Source organism: Lotus japonicus, chromosome 6 (assembly GCF_012489685.1).
Source record: "Lotus japonicus ecotype B-129 chromosome 6, LjGifu_v1.2".
Lineage (NCBI taxonomy): Eukaryota > Viridiplantae > Streptophyta > Magnoliopsida > Fabales > Fabaceae > Lotus > Lotus japonicus.
The window spans coordinates 37,175,096-37,202,114 of NC_080046.1; the positions used below are offsets into that span (position 1 = coordinate 37,175,096).

At 40.7% G+C, this 27,019-nt stretch overlaps 1 protein-coding gene across 1 annotated transcript; it reads left to right on the plus strand.

Annotated features, from left to right (window-relative positions):
- The first annotated feature begins 204 nt into the window (after positions 1–204).
- Positions 205–2,356, plus strand: LOC130723625 (uncharacterized). The gene is made up of 4 exons (XM_057574734.1): positions 205–680; positions 1,159–1,224; positions 1,416–1,595; positions 1,704–2,356. Exons 1-3 carry the CDS (start codon positions 379–381, stop codon positions 1,543–1,545), a joined length of 498 nt encoding a protein of 165 aa, XP_057430717.1. The 5' UTR covers positions 205–378; the 3' UTR covers positions 1,546–1,595; positions 1,704–2,356.
- The last annotated feature ends 24,663 nt before the right edge of the window (positions 2,357–27,019 follow it).

The window sequence follows — 27,019 nt, forward strand, 5'->3', positions numbered from 1 at the left end:
ATATGATCACTTCAGAAGAAGTGAAAATGCACTACTACAGAAATGACCTTTTGCCACGCCTCAATTGCCACGGTTATAGACGGAACCGTGGCAAAAGGCCAGTTGCCACGGTTATAAATGGAACCGTGGCAAAAGAGGACAATATTTTATTATTCTTTTAAGGAACCGTGGCAATAGATTTCCACTTACCCCAGTACTCTCGTTTGTTCTCTCCCACTCTCCAATTTCTTCTGAAAAGAAAAACCCTAACCTTTCTCTCTGTTCCCTCTCTTCCTCTCTCACATCCGATACTACCAGGCCAGATCCTCTGAGATGTTCGGGTCCACCAACGTAACCCGCCCCAATCGGAAACTCCTCCGTTTCACCTGAGATCCCCTTATGCCGCCTCCAAGTGCGCCGCGCACTGGTACACCGTCAACTACCACGAGGCCTACGTGTAACGGGATCCGGAAGATCACCCGAGCGGTGGGTCGGCTCAAGATCGGGCTCCAGAGCAAGCTGTTCTTGGGAAACCTGCAGGCTTCGAGGGATTGGGGGTTTGCCGGGGTTTGCCGAGCTGTAGTAGTGAAGGTACAATCTCTGCTTCTCAATCTCTTGCGCCCCTCCCGCTTCTCGAATCCTCGCCATCCGCATAAGCAACAACAAAGAGTGGGGCAGATTCTCTGGTATTCAAGCTCGAGGTTCGCCTCTCTGCTTCCTCTTCATCATCCTTTTTCGATTTCGTTATTGTCTTCAATTTGGTGGGTTTTGCCGTTTTCACAGCGACTTCGTTTCTGGGTTTTCTTTCTATTCTAACACATGCGTTGGTTTTCTTCTCCTCTTTTTTTGACCTTTTATCAAAATTGTTTCACTTAGCTTAGATGTTATTATCCTTGTGGTTTCTGCTCTTCATTGCTTGTTGTAAATGTTGTTGTCCTACTTTTGTATCTTTGTGATGCATTATGCTATGCAGTCTCCGCACCCTAGCCTTAGAAATTTTGCTAGGAACATATATAATCGATCAGTATTTTCAGCGCTTGTTATTTGTTTTTTTATGTTTTGTAAACAGAATAATTGTAGCTTATGAATGATATCTCATCTCCTATATTGCTATATTTTCAGTTTACTTGATCACTTATATATTGTGAATGTTTTTTTTTCTCCTTTCCTCTGGAACAGGTTTTGGCATTACCATTGCATCATAAACCACTTTTCCCAGGATTTTACATGCCAATCCTTGTTAAGGTATGGTTCTTTTGTCAAGAATGTTGAGTTAAATCTCTTTATTTGCTCGTTACATGCTTCTAGCTTTACCATATGATAATTGTAGTCTCTGATCAGTGCATGCTGTATTTGTGATTTAACTGGTTATATCTGAAGTGGAAGTATGGTTGTCTAAATTCTAATTTCTAATTAATATTTCGCTACACATCTAGGATGAAAGCTCTACAGGAAAGTCAGGAACGGCAAGCCCCTTATGCTGGTGCTTTCCTCGTAAAAGATGAGCCAGATGCTGATCCTAGTGTAGTATCTAGCTCCAACACAGAAAAAGTGTATATGATTTAAAAGGAAAAGAGTTATTTAACCATCTTCACGAAATTGGGACTCTTGATCAAGTATGTGAATTTTATGCAGCTTATTAGTTACTTTATGCCTTCAATGGATTACTACTATAGCTTTATAAGTGCTTCAAACTATGTCACTAATCTCCTTTTCAATACCAGATTACAAGTATCCATGGGGATCAAATCATTTGGCTGATTATCTTGCCAAATCAGGTTGCTTTCGCCAATGTGAAATTTGGTCTTTGTTGAGGAATTAGGTGCTCTATGCTCGAATTTTGGATGCTGATTTGATGCGGTTTTCATTGCTGGCATGTGCCTGAGTTTGCTATATTGCTTCTGCTGGTTTTTGGCTGATGGAATTAAGAAGTTACCACTGCTGTTGCTGTTCTGAAGTTGCTGTTTGGTGGGCATTTTTGCTGCTGCATAAATTTGTTGTTATTTGTGCTGTTATGGTGCTGTGATTGCTATTCTTGCTGCTGCATCTTCTTTTGCGGAAACCTGCTGATGTGTTGTTGTTTGGCTGTTATCTGCTGCTCTTTTGTGCTGAGAGGAGTTCTGTTTTCTGTTATGTGCTGCTAGTTTTTTACCTTGCATTTCCTGCTGTACAGCAACTTTGAATTAGTGCAGCTTTCTTGCTGTTTTGATTACTGTTTTTTTTATTGCTGAACCTTGCTTGTTTTATGGTTCCTGTTTCCTTTTTGTATTGTTGTTCTCTCTTTGCTCTTTTATGATTTTTGCTGTAGATTGTAAACTTCTATTCCCATGAGAAGCTTTCTCTCATGGCTTTTTATATATTATTTCTCTTGTTTCGATAAAAAAGTATCCATGGGGATCAGGTGATTCTGATTGGTCATCGACGTCTCCGCATAACAGAGATCATGTTCAGACATACACTAAGGTTTGCACTTTGCACCCTTCATTTAATGTGTTCATTAGAACATGGTAATGGGGGAGGGGAATGAAGTTGTCCTTTGTTTGTGTTCCTAGGTTTGTTTGCATATTGATTTGCTTGATTTTTCGGAAGTTTGAATGTAAACTTAAAAGTTAAAACTATTTGATTAAATGGGGTTCTCTTTTTACACTTTGCAGCATGTCTAGTTACTTGTTTTTGAACAAGCATTTGTTTTGTAAACTTTATGGTCCCTTCAACCATGATTTGCAGTTATGTTTAATGGAAGCTGAAAAGAACTACATGCTAGGATTGGACTCCAATATTTGTTACTTTCTTTTTACTAGATTGTTGAGAATTACAACTATCTGTATGCTAAAATTGTCAAATTCCTTTGGTTTTCTTCTAGGATATGGAAAATAGAGGATGTTATAGATGGTGGTGCACCTTTGGATGTCGTTTGTTTATCATAATTTGAATGTCGTTTTGTTTATAAGTTCTCTATGTGCAGTATTTAGTGGTTTTATTAAGTATGATGAATGGCAATTGTTAAAACCGCTGAGGAAGGCTTGTGGCGTAGGTCCTGTAAAAATCTCTAGAACATATTTGCGGCGGTTTACAACCTCTACTAATAAGCAGAACTTTCAGAAACCACCTATTGCCACGGTTCAGCCCAGAACCGTGGCCATAGAGTCCACCCTATTGCCACGGTTAAGCACTTAACCGTGGCCATAGGTGGACTCTATTGCCACGGTTACACTTGATGACTTGTGGCAATAGGCTAACCAAATGACACGGTTCAACCTTGAACCGTGGCAATAGAGCAATTGCCACGCTTGCTATCGCCACGGTTAAACCGTGGCTAAAGGTCGTGCAGAACCGTGGCGAAAAGCCTTTTCTGTAGTAGTGATGTATTCCTTGCAAATGCCCACGGACAGATCTATGGTCATAAAGAATGGAACTCTTAAATTCTCCAAAAGAAAAAGAAATCAAAAACTGGTTGTATACTCCCCCTTTTTGTCATAAGCAAAAAGCATGGGGTGTGAAAAACTTAGCATGAAGTACAAGGTACTCCCCCTTAGAAATGGACTAAGTTTAAGAAGATGGAGAAAAATAAAAAATCAAAGAAAACACATTTAATTAATGCATATGCAGAAGATTAAATGAAGGAGTGGAACGTTTACCACCGGCCAAAGAGTTAAAGGTAAGTGTCTATTACCAATAAACAATCCTCGAGAAACTGCTTCAGCATTAACTTTTGGAGACTGAACTTAGCTTATAAATAGCGGTTAAAGCATAACAATCTTCACATCTCGTTTTCACTTGAATTCAAAATTGCAATGGCATATTTCATAGCATGCGTCGAGCAATTGAGGAAGAAGGCCTTTGATAAAGATCTCTTCATCAATGTGCGCCATCCAGAGGACCCGAGTGTCTATAGTCTGACAAACCAGCTACTAGGCATGAGCCTGAGTCTAGAAATGGACAACATCCTCAGAGGCCTCCTCAGATTCGTGGAGGAAATGCAAGAATTCTTCTAGAAGGAGCTGGACCTTTATGAGGAGATCAGAGCAGAAGAGGCGGCTCTGGAGACTATGGCTGAGGGTCCTGAGAGGCAGGAGCTGCGCCGGAGCTTGGTCCACTTAGAGCATAGGCAGCATCGTCTGGAGCTTGAGAAAGCAGCGATGCGTAGGCAATGTAGAGCATTGAGGAAAAATCCTCCGTTTTAAATGTTTTAATGCAATGTATGAATTGTGTTATTAATAAAAAAACTTGTTTGTTGATGAACCAAAAAATTGTATTAATGCGTATGAATGAACACTAAGTAATGATGAACCAAAAAATAATATGCAAGCATATAGGAAAGAAAAACGATAATTTAATAAAAGAACCAGAGTTAAACACGAAAACATAGTAAGTAGGAAAACAGAATAAAAGAGAGTTCCTAAAGACTAAGGCTTGGGTGTCCTCTTCAGAAGTTCTGTGCACATATCTTTAAGACTCTGAAGAAGAGCTTCATGAGAATCAAGTCTTTGTTCAATGAGATCAAGTCTTGAGTCTGACTGAGCTTGAGCAGATGGAACAGCTTGATCAGAGTGAGGAACTTGAGCAGATGTGGAAGCAACATTAGTAAATGGAATAATTCCAAGTGCCTGAATTCTAATAGCCTCAGCTTTAGCTTGTAATTTAGCTGCTTGTTCCAGAGCTTGCAACCTTGCAGCTTCACGCTGTTCTGCTTCAAACCTTGCAGCTTCTTCTTCTTGTTCTTTCTTCTTTCTAGCTTCTTCAATAGCGGCATGAAGTTGATTTCTCAACTTTTGTTCATTCAGTGCTTTTCTTCTTCTGAAACGCTGACTAGCAGCTTCAACTCTTTGATCCCTTTCAGCAGTAAGGAAACCCAGCATCACGGCCGCTTGGTCAAGCATCCAAGTGCAAAGACGATCCCAGTCTTCAACAACCAAGTCTGGTTTCTCACTGAGGTCAGTGCGACCATGCACATTGCGAACCCTTAAAGATGCTTCATGATTAAATAAGTTGATGCAATCAAGCAGTGTGTTTGGTCTGAGTTGGGTATAGGGAACAATGGAGAGATAGGTTTCAGGTGAAGAGGGATGATTGCTACTTGTAGCTTCAGAAACACCATGAGGGGAACCAATTTGCACAGTTTGGGGTTCATAGGTATTGGTCTCAGAGTTTGGACGAGAAACTTCAGTCTCAGGATTCGGAGATTGGTCAGAGATAGAGTTTTCATTTTGAGATGGAGGAGAAGGAGGACGTGGCAGTTGTACTGAAGACAAAGGGACTGCATGGATTGGAAAATCAGGAGCATCCAGAGGTTCTGGCCTTGGTCCAGAGTAGCGGTTTGGACTTGGAACATTTAAGAAATGTTCAGGAAGTTCTAAAACTCTTTCTCTGGCAAGTTGAAAGAATTGGCGAGAAGCTTCAGATTTATTTGAAGGAGAGGAAAATGGAACATTTATTGGAAAAGAGACAGAGGGAATAGGAGAGATAATTTCTCTATCAGAGGGTTGAGGCTTAGAGTTAGATTTTTCAGTGGTTGGTATCTCTAGAGCTTGTGTCTCAGAAGCATGTGGTTCAGAGGTTTGTGGTGTGTATGGAAGGATAATGGGTGAGGTTGGTGTAGTGGACTTGGGGGTTTGAAGCATTTTCCAGAGGAGTTCTTTCTCAATGGAGGGTTGAAAGAATGAAGCCCTAGGTGGGGAATTGTGTGAAGTAGGTTGATCAATTTGTGTGGGTTCAGGGTTGGAAGCAACAGGAACTGCATCAAGCAGATTTAAATCATCATCATCAGAAAGAGCAATAAACTTACTTGAAGCTCTGACTGCAGATCCGGTGACTGGTAGAGATTGCAGGTTCCAGATGAATGACTTGCGTTGCAATTCTGAGCTTCTTTGCCTTCTTCTCAGGTGGTGGTTCATCATCATCATTATCATCACCATCAGAGGGATCCTGTGTCTCAGAGGGTTCCACTTGTTTCTTTTGGTCTTCCTTTTCCTGGGAGACTCAAAGTCCGGAGGGTCTAGAAGATTTCTGAAGAATTCATCCACATCAATCACAAAGCCTTGCTGCTTTAGATCATCAAGATAGAACCTAATAGCCTCTGGATCATCAGGCTTTGACCAGAGAGGGTAGTCCTTCATAGGGATTCTTCTTCCTCTTGACTTTGCAGTAGCAGGGTTAATCTCAACTTTTGTTTCTACCAATCCCATTCTCTTCAAGGGTGTAGGAGTGAAGACATCACCAACAATTGTTGTTAGGTCTTCTGTGCATCCAGCTTTGGTCAGAGCAGATATCAGTGTGCTCTCAATGAAGAAGTCAGATAGTAATCTGCCAAAAGGTATGTACTTGATGGCAGACTTTGGTGAAGCAGTAGTCCTAGACTTTTTGATGCACTCCTTCAGATAGGAGAATAGAAAATAAGGCAGACAGACCTTGGTGTGCTCCTTGATGAAGAAAAGCATCACCTTCTGAGTGAAATTGATGTAATCTGGAGAGCTTCCCTTTGGTCTTTGATTTATGCAGTTCAGGAGGATCTTGTGCCAGATTCTCAGGTCAGGATGAAGATCCTTTGTCTTGCAATCAGTTTTGCCCGGTCTCCATGTAGAGTATAAGGCCTTGTTGACCTTCTCCTTGGTACTTGTCTTGACTTTTGACTCTTGCATCTGAAATCTGTAGCCACGACTTGTATCTGCACCCAGAACAAAAGACACAACCTGATACTCATTGCAATCAGCATGCTTCCAGAATTCCTTCACCAGTTTGTCATAGACTAGACCATGTAGTTTATTGAAATATCCTTCCCAGCCTTGAGCCTGTACTTCAGGACGAAGATCGACCCCATTAGCAGCAATGTTGTCTAGGTCGAAACGCCATTCAACAAGAACTTGAAATTCTTCTGGAGGGAAGACCCATGTAACTGCGCAACTCCTTTGGGACAAAGGAACAACATCCTCAGCATCTAGGATTTGTGCTTGAGCACCCTCTGTCGATCTGGGACGAAGAACAAGACCTACTTCCCTGTTGGAAGACCCACTACCATCCTTGGGAATACTTTTCCATCGGCGGAATCAGCCCTTTCATCGGAATCAGCTCTTTCAGATCTCACCATAGTTGAAGGTTGGAGGTTTTGGGTAGAAGAGGGATGAACGAGAGAGAGAATTGAAGAAGATAAGGGTTTTTTTTGCAAACAGGAGACAGAAGCAAAAATACACAAGTGATGGAGAACGTGTATGCGTAGTGGTTTTAGAAAGTAACCGTTGTTGATTGTAAAACAAAAGTAAAATCAACGGCTGAAAATTAAAGATATTATTATGAACAGTTAATACACAAAACACACGGTGGAGAATAAGCACATCTACACTCATTACAACAGATTATCCGGAGGGCACAAGGAACGAGGCATCAGAATGAACTAACACACGTTTACTGTCTTGTCTCAGTGTAAGCACCAATGGGTACTCAGCATCTGACTAAGTTACCTTTTGAACTAGACAACTTCTGATGAGGAAGCATCATAGTCAGAGGTTCTGATTCATCTTCATACTGGACAAAAGTCCATATTAAGATTTTTCAGTATAAAATTAAACCTATCCTCTGCTAAGCGCTTTGTAAAGATATCTGCCCATTGATGGTCAGTATCAATAAACTTCAGAAGAAGTACGCCCTTCTGAACATAATCTCTAATAAAGTGATACTTTACCTCAATGTGTTTTGCCCTTGAGTGTAAGATTGGATTCTTATTGAGTGAGATTGCAGCAGTATTATCACAATAAATTGCAATGTTGCTCTCAAGGATTTGATAATCCTCTAGCTGATGTTTCATCCAGAGCATCTGAGTGCTGCAAATAGCTGCTGAGATATATTCTGCCTCTGCAGTGGATAGTGCAATAGTAGACTGCCTCTTGCTTGCCCATGAGACTAAGTTACTTCCCAGAAATTGACAATTTCCAGAAGTACTCTTCCTTTCAGTTCTATCTCCAGCACAATCAGCATCACAGTAATCTCAAAGCTTATACTCTGATGTTTTCTTATACATCAAGCCAAGGTTAGTGGTACCTTTCAGATATCTGAGAATTCTCTTAACAGCAGTTAAGTGAGTTTCTCTAGGATCTGATTGGAATCGAGCACATAAATGTACACTAAACAGAATATCTGGCCTAGATGCAGTTAAGTATAGAAGTGAACCTATCATTCCACGATAGAGCTTCTAACATACTTTTCCACTTGCATCTTCTTTCTCCAGAATGCATGTAGGATGCATAAGAGTCTTAGCAATTGTTGATTCTGTCATATTGAACTTCTTCAGAAGTTCCTTTGTGTACCTGCTCTGATGGACGTAGGTAGCTTCTGGTTTTTGATCAACTTGTATTTCCAAAAAGTACTTGAGTTCTCCCACCATACTCATTTCAAATTCAGCCTGCATCATCTCAGAAAATTCTTTGTAGAGAGATGGATTAGCAGATCCAAATATAATATCATCAACATAAATTTGCACAATTAAGATATCATCTTTGTAAGTTTTGCAAAAGAGAGTTGTATCTACTTTATCCCTTACAAACTCATTTTCCAGAAGGAATGAGCTAAGTCTCTCATACCATGCTCTGGGAGCTTGCTTCAGACCATAGAAAGATTTCTTCAATTTGAAAACATGGCCAGGGTTCTTCTCATCTTCAAAACCAGGAGGTTGGTGCACATACACTTCCTCTAAGAAGTATCCATTCAGGAAGGCACTCTTAACATCCATCTGATGAAGAATTATGTTGTGATTCACTAAGAATGAGATCAGCAGTCTGATAGCTTCCAATCTTGCTGACTGTAGCCTTGAGCAACTAGCCTTCCTTTGTTTCTGACTACATTGAAGGTATGAAAAACGATAGAAAGGGGGGGGGGGGGTTTGAATAACGTTTTCAAGATAAAACTTCCACCTTAAAGATTTTAACAAATCTTTTCGAGAACTAAGTGCTAAAGATGAGAGATAGAAAAGCACACAAGGATTTTATCCTGGTTCACTTGATAAATCACTCAAGCTACTCCAGTCCACCCGTTAAGGTGATTTCTTCCTTCTTAGAATGAAGGCAATCCACTAATCAGGTATGTGTTACAACTGCACTTGAAACCTACAAGTGACTAACAATACACTGACTTAGCTCACACTAAGATTCACTCTCTTAGTCTTCTCTAGGATCCGATCAACCTTGATCTCCTAAAGGAAAACTATACAACTGTATATGAAGTTCTTGTTTACAAAGAAAGTGCTTCTAAAAAGCTTATAGTAAACACAATGAAATTCAGGATGAAAGAGAGCTTAGAAGGATTTGAATATTTCTTGCGCGTGTGTGAATACTTCTAGCCACTTCTTTCAATCTTCAGTCACTATTTATACTCCAAGGATTAGGGTTGAACGTTGCATGGAAATGCTACCGTTGGAGGGAAGTTCTGGAAATTCCAGCTTCTGCTGTGGCTGAGGATGTTAGGTAGGTCGTCAGGATAGTACATATGCTTTTGTACTTGGATAGCGACTTGACCTTTAAACCTAGGAGACTTCTGATCAGGGGAATGCTTCATGTTGGAACTTGTGAAGCCGGTTGATCAGAGTCAGAGGGAAAGCACAGATCCTCTGACCGTTGTATCTTCTGATTCTGAACTCAGAGGGAAGTACATGGTCTTCAGAGTTTCTTGCTTCTGGACTTCAGAGTTTCCACTATTCAGCTTCTGTATCTTCAGAGTCTTCTACACCATTAGAACATCTGAACCTTCAGTGTTTCTTGGTTATCAGAACTTCTGGATCTTCAGAGCTTCTAGTGACTGAGTCCACATCAGAGTTTGTGTAGCTTCAGAACTTCTGAAGCTTTTCCACTGTTCATATTGAACATGGTCAATGCGAAAGCGTTGCTTGGGTCACTCTTTATACACAGTGCTTCTGATTTGTGTGAGATTGAGTAGAGGTCAGAGCCTGTAAATAGCACACTCAGAAAAACACGTTAGAGTACCATAATTGTTCATATCAAAAGGTTAACTTGTAATCATCAAAACATAGAGTTGTACTACTAGATCAAAACTTGATCTTACAATCTCCCCCTTTTTGATGATGACAAAACTAAGATTTTTGATGAACAATTCTTAAACATTAAACTGAATTCACTCAGAGTTTAGAGATATAAAATAAGACTTATCCTGATGTGAATAGTTTATCTTGCTCATTCTGAATTCAAGTAACTGCTTGATTCTGAGCTTAGCTCCCCCTGAATCTAATACTTGATGAAAACGTTAGAAAAGTCTAGATTCTGAGCTATATAATATAAGAGTTCAGAGTGAAAAACTTATGACATAGATGAAAATAGATTAATCTGGGCGCATAAGTAATCAGAGTCAACAGACAAGGTATCAGAGTCTTGGGTATCAGAGTCAAACTAAAATCACTTCAGAAGAAGTGAAATGTATTCCTTGTATTTGCCCAGTGACACATCTATGGTCATAAAGGTGGAACTCTTAAATTCTCCAAAAGAAAAATAAATCACACTAACACATCTTACACATCAAAAACTGGGTTGTACTCCCCCTTTTTGTCATAAGCAAAAAGCTTGGGGTGTGAAAAACTTAGCTTGAAGTACAAGGTACTCCCCCTTAGAGAAGGTCTAAGTTTTAAGAAGATTAAAACGATGCATGAATCAGAGTTAGGCGAAATAAAGAGAAGAGTTAATGCACAGGAAGAACGTTTACCACCGGCCAAGGGAGTAAAGAAAAGAGTCAGTTACCAAGAACTTAACCTCGAGAAACTGTAGGAGCATTAACTTTCAGAGAGAAAGTGAAGCCTATATAAAGCGATGGAGAATGGGGTAAGCTTCACAACTCGAGCAAGTTCATCAAAGGAAAAATGGCATCATACAGGGTAGCAGTAGAAGAGCTCAGAAGGAAGGCCTTTGAGGAGGACTTGTTCCTTAATATAAGGCATCCAGAGGGTACAAAGACTATATCGGAGCTGACGAGGTCACTACTAGAAGAAGACCTGCGTCCAGAGTTGAAGAATGATTTAGAGGAATTCCTTGCCTTCGTGGAGGAAGTACAAGAACTCAGCCAGCTTGAACTGAAGCTGCTGGAAGAGAAAGAAATCATAGAAAAGAAGCTCAAGACTTCAGAAGAAATTCTGGAGAGGGATGAGCAGATCGTCAATCTCAACAACATCCAGTATTCACTGGATCGTCTGGAGAGGGAGAGGTCAGAGCAGCGCCAGGAGTGCAGGAGAATGAGGAGGGATCCTCCATTCTAGACTTTAGGGAAAGAGATAAAGAATGTATGATGTAAACATGAACAGATTATGAATAAAGAAAATTTTTGCAAACACAATGTGACAAATAAATATTAATATATATGCAAAGAGAAAAAGTAATTAACAGAGCAAAAAAAAAAATAAGAGAAGCTTAAAAAAAATAACCAAAGTTTTAAAAGGAAAACAAAGTTAAGCAAGAAAAACGAAGAGATCCTAAAGCTAAGGTTTATCAGTGCGACGCAGAAGTTCCATCATCATTTGTTTCATGTCCTGTAGCATAGACTCATGAGTATCAAGACGTTGTTCCATGAGGTCGAGTCTGGACGAGCTGGACTGTGTAGGACTAGAAGGAACATTCTGAGCAGCTTGATTAGCAGGAGTGGAAGCAGAAATAGCCGGAGTAAAAACCACTGGTGCCAGTCTACGGGCTTCAGCTTCAGCGTCAAGTCGCTCTGCCTCTAATCTGGCTTGTTCAGCTTGAGCTGCTGCTTGACGTGCCGCTTCTTCTGCTTGTTCTTTCTTTCTTCTGGCCTCTTCAATAGCTTCAAGAAGCTTATGTCTCTGTTGTTGTTCATGAAGAGCCACTCTTCTGGCAAACCTTTGCTTTGCAGCTGCTATCCTCTGATCTCTTTCAGCAATGAGAAGACTCATCATAGCAGGAACCTGAGCAACTAACCAAGTACTCAGATTATCCCATTCCTCAGCAACAGAGTCAGGATTCTCACTCAAGGCAGTGTGACCTTGCACGTTGCGTAGCATCACAGAAGCTTCTTGATTAAACACATTGATGCACTCAGAGAGAGAGGTGGGTCTGAGGTGAGTGTAGGGAACTATGGAGAGGTATTGGTCTGGAGAGGTTGGGTGATTGCTGCTATGAGCTTCAGAGACACCTTGGGGAGAGCCAATGTCACAGGTTTGGACATGAGGTTCAGAGGCTCCAAGGTGTGGTTCAGAAGTTTCAACCAGAGGATTGGGTGATCTAACCGAAGAGTGGTTAGACACAGATTGTTCTGGGTCTGGTTGAACTGGCTCTTGCTGGATAGGGTCAGGTTGAGCTTGTTGAGCTAAAGGGTCTGCCTCATGTAAGGGATTGGCCAAGATAGGTTCATCTGGGTCAACTAGACGTTCAGGTCTAGGGCCAGGATATCTCCTAGGGCTTGGACAAGTGAGGTAATACTCTTCTAGGGAAGACACCTTTTCTTTTCTGACTTCCATGAATTTTCTAATGGATTCAGAGTTGTTGGAAGGGGAGGAATCAGCAACATTAATTGGGAAAGAGACAGGAGTAAAGACACTTGATGAATCTGTATCAGTGGTTCTGGCAACCAGATGTTCTGATGCTCTGAGGACAGAGTGATCAGAAGTTCTGGGTTTAGGTTCTGGTTGGTTGGGTTCTGGTTGATCAGGGATGATGGGTTCAGAAGTTAATGGGTTGTACTGGATGGTAATAGGTGAGGTTGGATCAGAGATTCCGGTGGGTTGGTTCTGAAGCATATTCCAGAGAGGTGCTTCATTGGGAGAAGGTTGGAAAAATGAGGACCTTGGTGAATTGGGTGGTGAACTAGTTTGTGTGGCTGGTTGGGACTCTGGGATAGGAGTGAGTGGGTTGGAGGAATGTTTCAGCATAGCAGAGATAGGGAGTGCATCAAATGTATCTAAATCATCATCAGAAGCAATAGCAGACTTACTTGATGATCGTGCTGAAGACCGAGTCACTCTGACAGGAGTCTCAATCCTTCTGATCACTTGAGCAGCAGGTTCCACACTTGTAGGCCTCACCACAAGTCTTACTTGTTTCTTCTTCTTCTTGGGAGAAGAAGGACCTTCTTTATTAGGACCAACATTACCATCACCACCAGCATCAGGCTTGATGGTTTCATCATGTTTCCTCTTTGGCTGGTCAGCCTTCTTCTTCTTCTTCTGAGAACCAGCAGATTCCTCAGAGGATTCTTCTAAGACCATCTGTAAGGCCCAAGTTTTTCAGTTTATACCAAGTGAATAAATTCTTATTCACCAGTAGGTTTGAAGCATGGCGAAGGGAAACCTGAACAAGAGTTTAGTAAATGAAATAAATGTATGAAGGAGAAAGTTCAGGAAAAGTCTGAGGTTCGTATTGAAGTCGATAAAAGTTATAGTACGATCGTTTTACGCTTAAACCTAGGTCAGAAACCCTAGTATATAGCTAATTTTCACTTTTAGGCACGACGGAAGTTAATTCCAAAAATCTTCAGAGAAATGTTAGAACTTCTCTTTTCCATATATTACAATCGTTTCGAGGCGAAACTCTAGGATCTACGAACGTCCGATTCCAATCATCGGAAGTTTGCCGAAACCGAATCCCTGGTATTTCAAAACCCTAGAATTTCTCGACGATGAAGACTTTTTCTATTCAGAGCTTCAAATGAATATTCTACACGCGTACACCCATTTCTCTTGATGATTTCAATCTTTCTTCAGAAGGAAGTTTTCTATTCCGACATTCGATGCAAAAAGCAACTTATCGGGTAAAATAGTTTTATACCGACTATGCTTTAGTTGCCAAAAATACAAAGAGACCTCTTTATAGTTTTGGAATTCTTTCGCCAAAACATATCTATTAATTCACGGAGAATGACGCCGGAAAAATCAGATTCGCGAAACTTTCATTTTCCCGCGAATTTCCAACCTTTATATATAGCAAAGAAAGGAAGAAAAACACAAATTCTCCTCCATTTTCTCTCTCAAAGCCGCGAGTTCACCAAGGAAGAAGGAGAAGAAGATTTTGTTCAATCCTTGCTTGATCGTTGATTATTCAGTTGCTGCTTCAAGGTTTCGAGGTATAGTCGCTAATCCTTACCTCTGATCGCTTTTTCCATAGCTTTTCTATAGAGTTTTCTGAGCGGATAGTTTATGGGTTTTTGCAAAACTATCCTGAATCTTTCATTTCTGATTCTAAACCTCTTCCTTATGCGCCCAAGATCACTTCTGCCGGATTAGATTTTTCGTTATGTCGCTGGAATTCCGTCGGAATCAATTTGAACCTAAAATACCCATTTTTGGAGTTTTTGGTGTAAAGCTTCAACCTTTAGGCTGAAAACTATCGCCTTAGCTTAGTGCTAGTAGGATTAGTTGTCATAAACGTCGTTGGTGACGTCCCTGCAAAATTTTATTTTTGGGATTTCAGTTTTGAAAATCCTAAGTTAAAAATCATGACCAAAATACCCCTGCGACAGTTTTTGATCCGATAATTTTTCCGAGTTCAGAATACCCTTAGTTACGGCTTATGAAAGCATAAGAACCAAGTTTGATCGAAGAAAAATCGAGCCCCACAATTACCAAAAGTGGCCGAGCCCTATAGGGGAGGAGGAGGAAAATTTCCTTTTTCCGAAAACTTGTCTTTCGCGCTAGAATATCGTACCTTAGAGTATAGATTACTTCGAGTAACCTTAGTAAGTATCGATAACTTAGTTTTCGATAGATTCTGATAGTATTTCTGTGATTTTGTTTTAAAGGAACTTTTGAGGAATTTCCTGAGGAGCAACACTTTGAGTGTGAGGAAGCGTTTGACGCTCATACTGGAGAACTTTCAGGTGAGGGCTTCTCACTGAATCTCTAGTTAATGCTTAGGGTCGATGTTTCGACATTGTTTACTGTTTATGCACTGGAATTGTGTGTGATTGGAAAATGTTTTCTGAGGCTTCGGCTGACAATGTAGATGATTCATCTACTGAATGTTTTTGAGATTGTCTTACATGCTATGTGCTATGTGGGTAATCTAGGATGTGTGGTGCATGCTTTATATGCTAAGTGCTAAGTGTTTATGATGCGATTTATTGATATATGACATGTTGTTGATTGTGATGATTTAAATATGCTCTGTACTGGAATCTGAGATTCTGAATGGTGAGAATAGCGGGCAGGTCATGCCGATTTTATTTTGAGAGTTTTGAGAAAGTTTGATAGGACGAACGAGGTTCGGGCCTTAATTTTGTTTAGTGGATCGAGACATCCTCTGGAAGCGACTTGGGATTGGGAGATCCTGCAAATGTATAAGACTTGCGATAAGACAAAATGGAATCTATTTTATAAAGAAAATTCATAAGACCTTAAATAACCTCAAAATCTTTAAGTAATGATAACAACCTCGAAGGAAGGCATTGGAAGTCAAATCATAGTTTTGGAAAAGCGAGGAGTGTCGTCGGATCCAAGTGTTGAGGAGTTTGGTAAGTTCTGAGTATGTTGGTACTCCTTCGCTCGTTGAGCAGTTTGTTAGCCATCCAAGGGATGAGCCGAGAAGCTTCACTGAGGCGTGAGACCTTGTGAATGCGGGATACTCCACTGAGGCGTAAGACCTTGTGGAAAGCATGGAACTCCACTGAGGCGTGAGACCTTGTGAGAGCATGAAACTTCACTGAAGCGTGAGACTTCGTGAGAGCATTGATGACCCGAAGAGTCATCGTGAGTGGTTGCACTCATTTTATGATTATTGTATTTTGTCGCAGAATCGACTTTACCTTAGGGTAAGCTTTTAGAGACATTAATTTAGCTAGAACACGTGGCGACGTGTCGAGTGAGGTCGGAGACGTTGTTTGGCTAATCACTGCATTGCATGCACTCATTAAGTGGTTTAAACACGGCGAGATACCGGACCACGGCGGATTCCAAAATTGGTTATAAGACCAGGATTTCCGCGTAAGAGCGCTGCTAGGTGACTCTTAGTAGCAGACCGAAATGGCAGGCCTTCGGGTTTTATGCTGATCTAACTACATGATGATGTTGGAGTAAGAGGCATCACGGGCCGAAATGGTCCCACCGTGGCTGGTGTTAGGGCTGATCCGATGATGTCCATCCGTTCCGGAATGCATATTGGTTGACTGGGTTAACCTGCATTGCATATCATGCAACATACATACTAATTTAGTTGTCGAGTGTGATTGTTATTTGTTAATCCTATTTGGAACATGTTAATTGTTATTATTGCTGTTAAGTTCATTATGGAATATGCAACCCTAGGATGTTATCCCTAGCTATAAGCCTAAGTGGCTATTCTCTTATCTATATCTATTGGTGCTATTATTTACGTAATTCTTTGGAGTTGACCCTCGCGTCTTCTGTGTGTGCTTTGGCGGACAAACGCCCTTTGTCAGATGTCCACGGCGGACTAGATCATGATGGTTCACCCTTCGGGGGGAACTAGAGTTGAGATACTGGAACAGGAGCGCATCGCGGTAGCGAGAGGAGGACGGATGGTGTACTTAGACTAGGTCGTTCTTAATTCAGATTCGAACGACGATCATGCTAGCATGTAGGTTTTAGTGCTGGTGTGAGCTCCTCGAGATGGGATTAGTGTAGGAGTAGAGTCTTAGCTCTGAACATCATTTGTTTTCTTTGGGGACAGGGTAGTTTCCCACCTATAGCTTTTTGTGTGGTTTCTTTACGGGAATCACAGAGAGTTGGTTGGACTTAGGAGATCTTGTTTCAGGCCGATGGGCCAGCTTATTCCCAGTTTTGAGGGATAGTGTTGCGGACACTTACCTTTAGATTTGGTTTGTACATTTTGCCTACGGGCGCTACTTTTCTTATTACCCGTCACTGGAGGTTTACTCGTGACGTGGCTAGCTACTTACAGCGGAGGCTGTTATATATATTGTATATTAGTTCTGTTTATCGTTACTGTTGGGTTTTATTTAATTCAGTCTTGTCTTAGTTATTATAAAAGAAAAAAATATATTCACGTTTTTCCGCATTAAGTTTACTTTTGGTTACTAAAGTGACGCCACCGAAATCGGGGTGTTACACCATCTTTCTCTGAACTTTCTTCTTGGTCGGAGAGGGAAACTCTGGAGCTGGCGGCAGTCTTCTGAAGAATTCATCGAGATCAATTTCAAAGCCTTGAGCCCTTAGGTCTTCAACATAGCACCTAATAGCTTCAGGATTGTCTGCCTGTGTCCACAGAGGGTAGTCATTCAGAGGCACCCTTCTCTTTCTGATCTCAGAAGATGTGTCTTCATGAGCTGGGGCAATTTTCTTCTGGAGTAGACCCATCTTCTTCAGAGAATTTGCAGTGAAGACATCACTAACAATGGTGGTTAGATCCTCTACGCATCCAGCATTGATCAGATCTTGCACCAGGTTGCTCTCAATGAAGAGATCTGAGAGCAATCTCCCAAAAGGGATATACTTGATTGCTGACTTGATGGAGGCAGTAGTTCTGGACTTTCTGATACACTCCTTCAAGTAAGAGAACAGGAAGTAGGGAAGGCAGATCTTCTTCTTGTCTTGGATGAAAAACAACATCGCCTTCTGGTTGAAGTTGATGTAGTCTGGGGAACTGCCCTTTGGTCTCTGGTTGATGCAGTTGAGCAGAATCTTGTGTCAGATTCTGAGCTTGGGATGAAGGTCCAGCACCTTGTAACCAGTCTTGCCTGGTTTGTATGTGGTGTACAGGGCCTTGTTGGTCTCATCCTTCGCTTTGGGTTTCAGCTTCGATTCAGTGAGTTGGAATCGATACCCATGTGCAGTCTCTGCACCCAGCAGATTCACGAATGACTTCTCAGTAATTATGATCCTCCTACCAGCAATGTGGGAGACCACCTGAGTGTCATCGCAGTCAGCGTGTTTCCAGAATTCCTTGACCAATTTGTCGTACACCGGTCCTCGAAGCCTGTTGAAGTAATTTTCCCAGCCTTGAACACGGACTTCAGGACGAAGATCATACCCATTTGTAGCAAGATGATCGAGGTCGAATCTCCATTCTGCCAATACTTGAAGTTCCTCAGGAGCATACACACAATGAACGGCACAGCCCCGTTCTGCAATCGGAATAACTTGCTCTTGAGCTTGACCTTGAGCAGAAGCTTCAGGACCCATTTGGCCTGTAGCTTGACCAACTACCATGTGAGGGAACCTTATTGCTTCAGCAGCTTCATTTCTGGTTTGTCTCACCATTGTTGAAGCGGTTGAAGGTTTTGGGTAGAAGATGAAGTTGAAAGATGAAGAGAGAGCGAGAGATAGATCGTGGGTAAGCGGTTTTTGAAATTATAGAAGAGAGAGAGAGAGAGTAAAAACCGAAAGTGTAGGAGATCGTGTGTGTATAGTGGGTTTTATTAAATAACCGTTGTTGATTCAAAAAACATTTTAAGATCAACGGTTGAAAATTAAAGACATGATAGTAACAGTAAATACACATATCACACGCAGGAGAGAAGCACATCTACACACATCATGACAGACTGTCACACGGGCACAAGGAACTATGCATCAGAGATACTGACACACGTGTTACTGTCTCAGCTTCAGAGTCAGCACCAATGGGTACTTACACTCTGATGGAGTTACCTTCTGGACTAGACATCTTCTGATCAAGAAGTATCATAGTCAGAGGTTCTGATCCATCTTTATTCTGGACAAAAGTCCATATTCAGATTTTTCAGAATAAAATTAAATCTATCCTCTGCTAAGGGCTTGGTAAAGATATCTGCCCATTGATGGTCAGTATCAACAAACTTCAGAAGAAGTACCCCTTTTGTACATAATCTCTAATAAAGTGATACTTTACCTCAATGTGCTTTGCCCTTGAATGTAAGATAGGATTCTTACTCAAAGATATTGCAGCAGTGTTATCACAATAGATTGGGATATGGCTCTCAAGGATTTGATAATCCTCCAGCTGATGTTTCATCCAGAGCATCTGGGTGCTGCAAATTGCTGCTGAGATATATTCTGCCTCTGCAGTGGATAGTGCTATGGTTGATTGCCTTTTGCTTGCCCATGAGACTAAATTGCTTCCCAGAAATTGACAATTTCCAGAAGTACTTTTTCTCTCTGTTCTATCTCCAGCATAATCAGCATCACAATAACCTGAAAGCTTATACTCTGATGTTTTCTTATACATCAAGCCAAGGTTAGTGGTGCCTTTCAGATACCTTAGGATCCTCTTAACAGCAGTTAAGTGGGTTTCTCTTGGATCTGATTGGAAACGAGCACATAAGTGAACACTAAATAATATATCTGGCCTAGATGCAGTTAAATATAGAAGTGAACCTATCATACCACGATAAAGCTTCTGACAAACTTTACCACTTGCATCTTCTTTCTCCAGAATGCATGTAGGATGCTTTGGAGTCTTGGCCACTGTAGATTCCAGCATATTGAACTTCTTCAGAAGTTCTTTAGTGTACTTGCTCTGATGGATGTATGTTCCTTCTGGTGTTTGATCAACTTGTATTCCCAGAAAGTACTTGAGTTCTCCCATCATACTCATCTCAAATTCAGCCAGCATCATCTTAGAAAATTCTTTGCATAGAGATTGATTAGCAGAGCCAAATATAATATCATCAACATAGATTTGCACAATTAAGATATCATCTTTGTAAGTTTTGCAAAAGAGAGTTGTATCTACTTTACCCCTTACAAACTCATTCTCCAGGAGGAATGAGCTGAGTCTCTCATACCATGCTCTGGGAGCTTGCTTCAGACCATAGAGAGATTTCTTCAATTTGAACACATGGTTTGGCTTCTTCTCATCTTCAAAACCTGGGGGTTGATGAACATAGACTTCCTCTGAAATATAACCATTTAGGAAGGCACTCTTCACATCCATCTGATGAAGAACTATGTTGTGATTCACTGAGAAAGAGATCAACAGTCTGATTGCTTCTAGTCTTGCTACTGGAGCAAATGTTTCTGTGTAGTCTATTCCTTCCTGCTGGCTGTAGCCTTGAGCAACTAGCCTTGCCTTGTTTCTGACTACATCTCCTTTCTCATTCAACTTGTTTCTGAACACCCATTTTGTTCCAATTACATGGACACTCTCGGGCTTCTTTACTAAGCTCCAAACATCGTTCTTGGAGAATTGATTCAATTCTTCTTCCATGGCTAGAATCCAATCCTTGTCTTGAAGAGCTTCATCTATGGACTTGGGTTCAATTAAGGACACCAATCCTTTCAGACTAAGCAAGGTCTCTTCAGAGGGTTTGAAGGCTGATCTGGTTCTGACTGGTTCGTCTTTGTTGCCCAGAATCAATTCCTTAGGATGAGCTGCAGTGATTCTGCTCTTCTTCAGAGTTTGTGAATCAGAGGGACCAGCTTCTTCTTCTGGTTCATCTTCCTCTGGCTCAGCTTCCTCTGGAGCTTTGCCTTTGTCAGAAACATTTATGCTCATATCTGCAAACTTCTCAACTAGCTTTGACTGGTCAGATCAAGCTTATCGTCAAATCTAACATGAATAGACTCTTCAATAGTCTTAGCATCAGTGTTATAAAATCTAAAACCTTTAGATCTTTCAGAATAACCAAGTAATAGACATTTAGAAGACTTAGCGTCAAATTTATGCAATCTATCCTTAGTATTAATAACATAGCAAACACAACCAAAAGGATGAAAATAAGAAATGTTGGGTTTTATGTTCTTCCACAATTCATAGGGAGTCTTATTCAGAATTGGTCTCACAGAGATTCTGTTCTGAATGTAACATGCTGTATTTACTGCCTCTGCCCAAAAGTGCTTAGCCATGCCAGTTTCTTGGAGCATGGTTCTAGCCATCTCCTGAAGAGTTCTGTTCTTCCTCTCAACAACACCATTTTGTTGAGGAGTTCTGGGACAAGAGAAATCATGTGCAATTCCATAGGAATCAAACAGACTCTCAAACTTGTCATTCTCAAACTCTCCACCATGGTCACTTCTGACACGCACAATCCTACAAGCCTTCTCGTTTTGCACTTGGGCTATGAAGGTAGAGAACACAGCATGAGACTCATCCTTGCGGGTTAGAAACTTTACCCATGTCCAGCGGCTATAGTCATCAACGATAACCATCCCATATCTCTTGCCACCTATAGACTCAGTTTTCACTGGTCCAGAAAGGTCGATATGCAGAAGTTTCAACGGCCATGAGGTTGAGACAACATTCTTTGCCTTGAAAGGGACTTTAGTGAATTTGCCTTTCTGACATGCTTCACAAAGAGCGTCTGAAGTGAACTTCAGATTGGGTAAGCCCCTGACAAGGTTTAGCTTGCTCAGCTGAGAAATCTTTCTCATACTGGCATGCCCTAACCGTCTATGCCATACCCACTGCTCTTCATTAACAGAAAGAAGGCACTTCACATTCTGAGCCTCCAACTCAGATAATCTGATCTTATAAATGTTGTTCTTCCTCTTGCTGTTAAACAGAACAGAGCCATCGATCTGACTTACAGCCCGGCAGGACTTTTGATTAAAGATAACATCATAACCCTTGTCAGCTAATTGACTTATAGACAATAAGTTATGAGTTAAGCCGTCTACCAATAACACATTATCAATGCATGGACTACTATCTACACATATAGTACCAGTACCAACAATTTTACCCTTTTCATTTCCTCCAAAGCCAACTTCGCCTCCAGGCTTAAGTTTTAGCTCTTGGAACATACGCCTTTCTCCCGTCATGTGACGCGAGCATCCACTGTCCAGATACCATGATTGGTGTTTCAGTGGAGCTATCAAGGATATCTGCAACATAGATAATCTTATCCTTAGGTACCCATTTTCTGGGTCCTCTCTTGTTAGTTACCCCAGAGGTTCTGATCACCTTGGGTTTCTCAACATGATAATATAAAGGAATTTTTGCATGATATTTAGACATAGAGAAAGATCCCTTTTTGAGAGGGGGTTTTGCAACTTCAGCAGGTAAAGGATCAGGCAATATGGTACCAGAGGGAACAAAGCATTCATACAAAGATTTAGCTTTAGACACAGAGGGCTCATTTCTAATTGGTTTAGAATAGCCAATGCCATGCATTCCATTTCTGCTTACGCCATAGATCATTGAAGCCATCAAGCTTCTATCTACGCTCTTAGCTAGGAATCTTTGAAAAGACTTTTCATACTTAGATTCGTTTCTACAATCAGAGGCATCACAAGCAACTATTTCTTCTAATTTAGCGATCTGGTTCTTAAGCACAGAGTTAGAATTGATCAAAGCATGATTATCATTTTTCAAGTCAGAAATAATTTTCTCGTGTTCAGAAGGAGTCTGGGAAACAGCAGATAAGTTCTTTTTCAACTTCTTATGCTTACACAATAAAGAGTTATACTTATCCATGATATCAGACAAGGCATGTTTCAGTTCAGAGGTAGAGAAAGAAGCGAATACCTCATTTTCATCGTCTGAGTTAGGATCTCCTTCTGATTCTGAGTCAGAGTCAACAGCTTCCTTTGACTCTTATCCTTTGTCTTTGACAATAGCCATGAGTCCTTGGACTTCACCATCAGAGTCAACATCCTCTGACTCTGATTCATCAAATGTTACCATCAGACTCTTCTTCGTCTTGAAGTGCTTCTTTGGCTTCCTGTCCTTCTTCAACTTTGGACAATCACTTTTGTAGTGCCCTGATTCTTTGCACTCAAAGCATGTGACTTCCTTAAGTGATGACTTCTTCTGGCCTGAGGATTCAGACTTTCCTTTTGCCTTTCCAGAGCCTTTGTACTTGCTCTGCCTGTGCTTCCAGATGCGGTTGAGTCTCTTGGAGATCAGAGTCAGCTCATCTTCATCAAAATCTTCTGATGCTTCTTCAGATTCTTCTGCTTCAGCTTGGAGAGCCTTTGACTTCTCAGCCTTAGCCTTTTCAGATTTGGATTTCAAGGCTATAGACTTTTTCCTCAGATCTTGCATCTCAGAACGCTTCAGCTCATGGCATTTCAAAATGCTGATGAGTTCTTCTAAACTCATATTCTCGACATCTCTTGTGAGCTCAATTGATGTCACTAAAGGCATCCAGCTTTCAGGAAGACACCTGATGACCCTTATGACATGATCTTTTGTTGTGTAGCTCTTGTTGAGAGGTCGTATGCCAGCTACAAGCAACTGAAATCTGGAGAACATTTCTTCAATGGACTCATTTGGCTCCATGATGAAGGATTCATACTTTTGGATCAAAGACAATGCCTTTGATTCTTTAACTTTCTTGTTTCCTTCATGAGACATCTTCAGAGATTCAAAAATGCCTTTTGCAAACTCACGATCTGTAATCTTCTGGTACTCTTCATAAGAAATAGCACTTAGAAGAATTGCTCTTGCTTTGTGATGTTGTGAGTACAGCTTCTTTTGATCTGCAGTCATCTCTGACCTTGGGATCTTCTTGCCATCTGCATCAACTGGACGCTCGTAGCCATCCACAATAATATCCCAGATATCTGCATCAAAACCCAGAAAGAAACTTTCGAGTCTATCTTTCCAATACTCGAACCTTTGACCATCGAACATGGGAGGCTTTGCGTTGTATCCATCTTTCTGTGTTTCACTGGTGGTAGCCATTGTTTTTCACACCGACCCGGATCACTGAACACTGTTAGGTGTGGTAATCAGAACTTGCGCTCTGATACCAATTGAAGGTATGAAAAACGATAGAAAGGGGGGGGGGGTTGAATAACGTTTTCAAGATAAAACTTCCACCTTAAAGATTTTAACAAATCTTTTCGAGAACTAAGTGCTAAAGATGAGAGATAGAAAAGCATACAAGGATTTTATCCTGGTTCACTTGATAAATCACTCAAGCTAATCCAGTCCATCCGTTAAGGTGATTTCTTCCTTCTTAGAATGAAGGCAATCCACTAATCAGGTATGTGTTACAACTGCACTTGAAACCTACAAGTGACTAACAATACACTGACTTAGCTCACACTAAGATTCACTCTCTTAGTCTTCTCTAGGATCCGATCAACCTTGATCTCCTAAAGGAAAACTATACAACTGTATATGAAGTTCTTGTTTACAAAGAAAGTGCTTCTAAAAAGCTTATAGTAAACACAATGAAATTCAGGATGAAAGAGAGCTTAGAAGGATTTGAATATTTCTTGCGCGTGTGTGAATACTTCTAGCCACTTCTTTCAATCTTCAGTCACTATTTATACTCCAAGGATTAGGGTTGAACGTTGCATGGAAATGCTACCGTTGGAGGGCAGTTCTGGAAATTCCAGCTTCTGCTGTGGCTGAGGATGTTAGGTAGGTCGTCAGGATAGTACATATGCTTTTGTACTTGGATAGCGACTTGACCTTTAAACCTAGGAGACTTCTGATCAGGGGAATGCTTCATGTTGGAACTTGTGAAGCCGGTTGATCAGAGTCAGAGGGAAAGCACAGATCCTCTGACCGTTGTATCTTCTGATTCTGAACTCAGAGGGAAGTACATGGTCTTCAGAGTTTCTTGCTTCTGGACTTCAGAGTTTCCACTATTCAGCTTCTGTATCTTCAGAGTCTTCTACACCATTAGAACATCTGAACCTTCAGTGTTTCTTGGTTATCAGAACTTCTGGATCTTCAGAGCTTCTAGTGACTGAGTCCACATCAGAGTTTGTGTAGCTTCAGAACTTCTGAAGCTTTTCCACTGTTCATATTGAACATTGTCAATGCGAAAGCGTTGCTTGGGTCACTCTTTATACACAGTGCTTCTGATTTGTGTGAGATTGAGTAGAGGTCAGAGCCTGTAAATAGCACACTCAGAAAAACACGTTAGAGTACCATAATTGTTCATATCAAAAGGTTAACTTGTAATCATCAAAACATAGAGTTGTACTACTAGATCAAAACTTGATCTTACATACATCTCCCTTTTCATTCAGCTTGTTTCCGAAAACCCATTTGGTTCCAATGATGTGAGTGTCTTGAGGCTTCTTGACAAGGTTCCGAACATCATTCTTGGAGAATTGATTCAACTCTTCTTCCATTGCCAGAATCCAGTCTTTGTCTTGAAGAGTTTCATCAATTGATTTTGGTTCAATTAAGGATACCAATCCTTTCAGACTAAGCAGAGTCTCTTCAGAGGATCTGAATGCTGATATGGTTCTGATTGGTTCATCTTTGTTTCCCAGAATCAACTCCTTAGGGTGAGAGGGAACAATTCTGCTCTTCTTCTGAGGCTGTGAATCAGAGGGACCAACTTCCTCAGAAGCGTCTTCCTCTGGCTCAGCTTCCTCTGGAGCTTTGCCTTTATCAGAAACATTTATACTCATATCTGCAAACTTTTCAACTAGCTTTGACTTATCAGAGTCAAGCTTATCATCAAATCTAACATGAATAGATTCTTCAATAGTTTTAGCATCAGTATTGTAAATTAACTAGTTATTTATCGGCCTAAAGGCGATAAGCGCTATTAAGCTTAAGTTGATGATTATTTTGCATTGTGTGCTTTTATAAGAATCATTATTATTCTCTTCATTAAAAAGAAAAAGAAAAAGAAAGAAGAAAACAATTTAAAAATTTTAGTTTGAAGGGAAGAATAAAAGTCACGTAAGTGACTTACTTATTATTCAGATGAAGAAAGTGAAAGAAAGTTAGGCATGTTATATGAATATATGTAAGTGAGATCTTTATGTTAATACTACTACACTTGATCACTTAATTTTGCTCAAAGTGATCTTAAATTATATCATAGAGTCCCTAGTAATTTTTAGGATATTGATTCATCTTTCTAATATTTTTTCTTAAACTCTTTGAGTTAAATCCTACACTACCTATACCTAACCTATTTATACATATATACATACATTTAGTTCAAAGAGATTAAACATGCCTGGATCGGAACAGAAACGAAATAAGGAAAGATTTAACGAAATGGATTGAAGCATGACGAGGATCAAATTAAAGGTACGTGTAAATTGAAGAGAATTCAGCTGGCCAAGCTACAAGTCTATAAGCAGGAGGTGGCGGTCTGAAACATGAGGAACAATGACAGGGATTGAAAAAAAAAAAAACGTGTAAGTAAGGAGAGTTTCCCGTGTAAGCAAGGAGAATTCTGCTGGCAACCCTATGCAGCCTAGGAGTTGAACGTGCCAGCATTCAGGGGCAAGAGTTTCACTATAAAAGGAGGGGGAACATGTATTGAAGAGAGGGCAGAAGAAAAAACACTAAGCAATGAAAAACTTTAATTACTAGTTGTGAGTGAATTGATCTCTAGTGAAATTTCTTGAGTATTTGGTTTGAGTGTGAGAAGGTTCTTGTGTTTGGGAGCGGAAGTTAGGATCTTTAAACTTAGCATTTTCTATAGCGATTAATTTTTCAGAGATCTGAAAGGTCACGAGATTCGCAACTTCTATGCACTACACACGAAGGTAAGGGTAACTCAGTTTTAGAGTGTCTTTAAGTCTTGCATGATTTATTCGCACTGCAAGCGCTTGAGATGAAGATGTTTAATTTGATTGGCGTTGATTGAAATATTGTATGCTTGCTTATGTTGACTGTTTCTGAGGCTTGTGCCAAATGCTTTTCTGGAGGCTTCGGCTGAGTAAACTTATTGAGACGTATGTCTCCGTTTTCTGAGAGGCTTCGACCGTTTACTGGTTTCTGTCTTTGAACTGAGTTGGTATGCAATTGAGTTGATTTATGTTCGTTGATAATAGGAATTACACGTGGTTACTCTGGATGGATCATTTGCTGGGCATTGTTGTTGACTGACTTGGCATATAGGCTTTGGTCCTTAAGTGGCAATGAGGTGGGTGTGGTCCCGCGTGATTGTCCCGTCTTTCGAGGCGTTATAAAGTGGCAATGAGGTGGGTGTGGTCCCGCGGGATTGTCCTATCTTTCGAGATGTTCTAAAGTGGTGATGAGGTGGGTGTGGTCCCACGTGATTGTCCCGTCCGTAGTGGCGCTAAGTGCGATGAGGTGGGTGTGGTCCCGCATGATTGTCTCGTCTTGTGAGACGTTATTGATCGATCCATTTTGGTAGCAGCATATAGTTGCATTATAGGGAACTAACACCTGACCCTATGTTGTTGGATTTTAGTTATTGGTTTATTGATATCTGATTTGATGTTATATTGTTGAGGTTATTATTATCTGAGCTA

What these genes read in the sequence shown, in the direction of transcription:
- LOC130723625 (XM_057574734.1), top strand. Translation starts at nt 379, where the DNA reads ATGCCGCCTCCAAGTGCGCCGCGCACTGGTACACCGTCAACTACCACG. An exon ending in CTCTGGTATTCAAGCTCGAG is followed by an intron (nt 681 to 1,158) that starts GTTCGCCTCTCT and finishes CCTCTGGAACAG; the next exon opens with GTTTTGGCATTACCATTGCA. An exon ending in ACATGCCAATCCTTGTTAAG is followed by an intron (nt 1,225 to 1,415) that starts GTATGGTTCTTT and finishes CTACACATCTAG; the next exon opens with GATGAAAGCTCTACAGGAAA.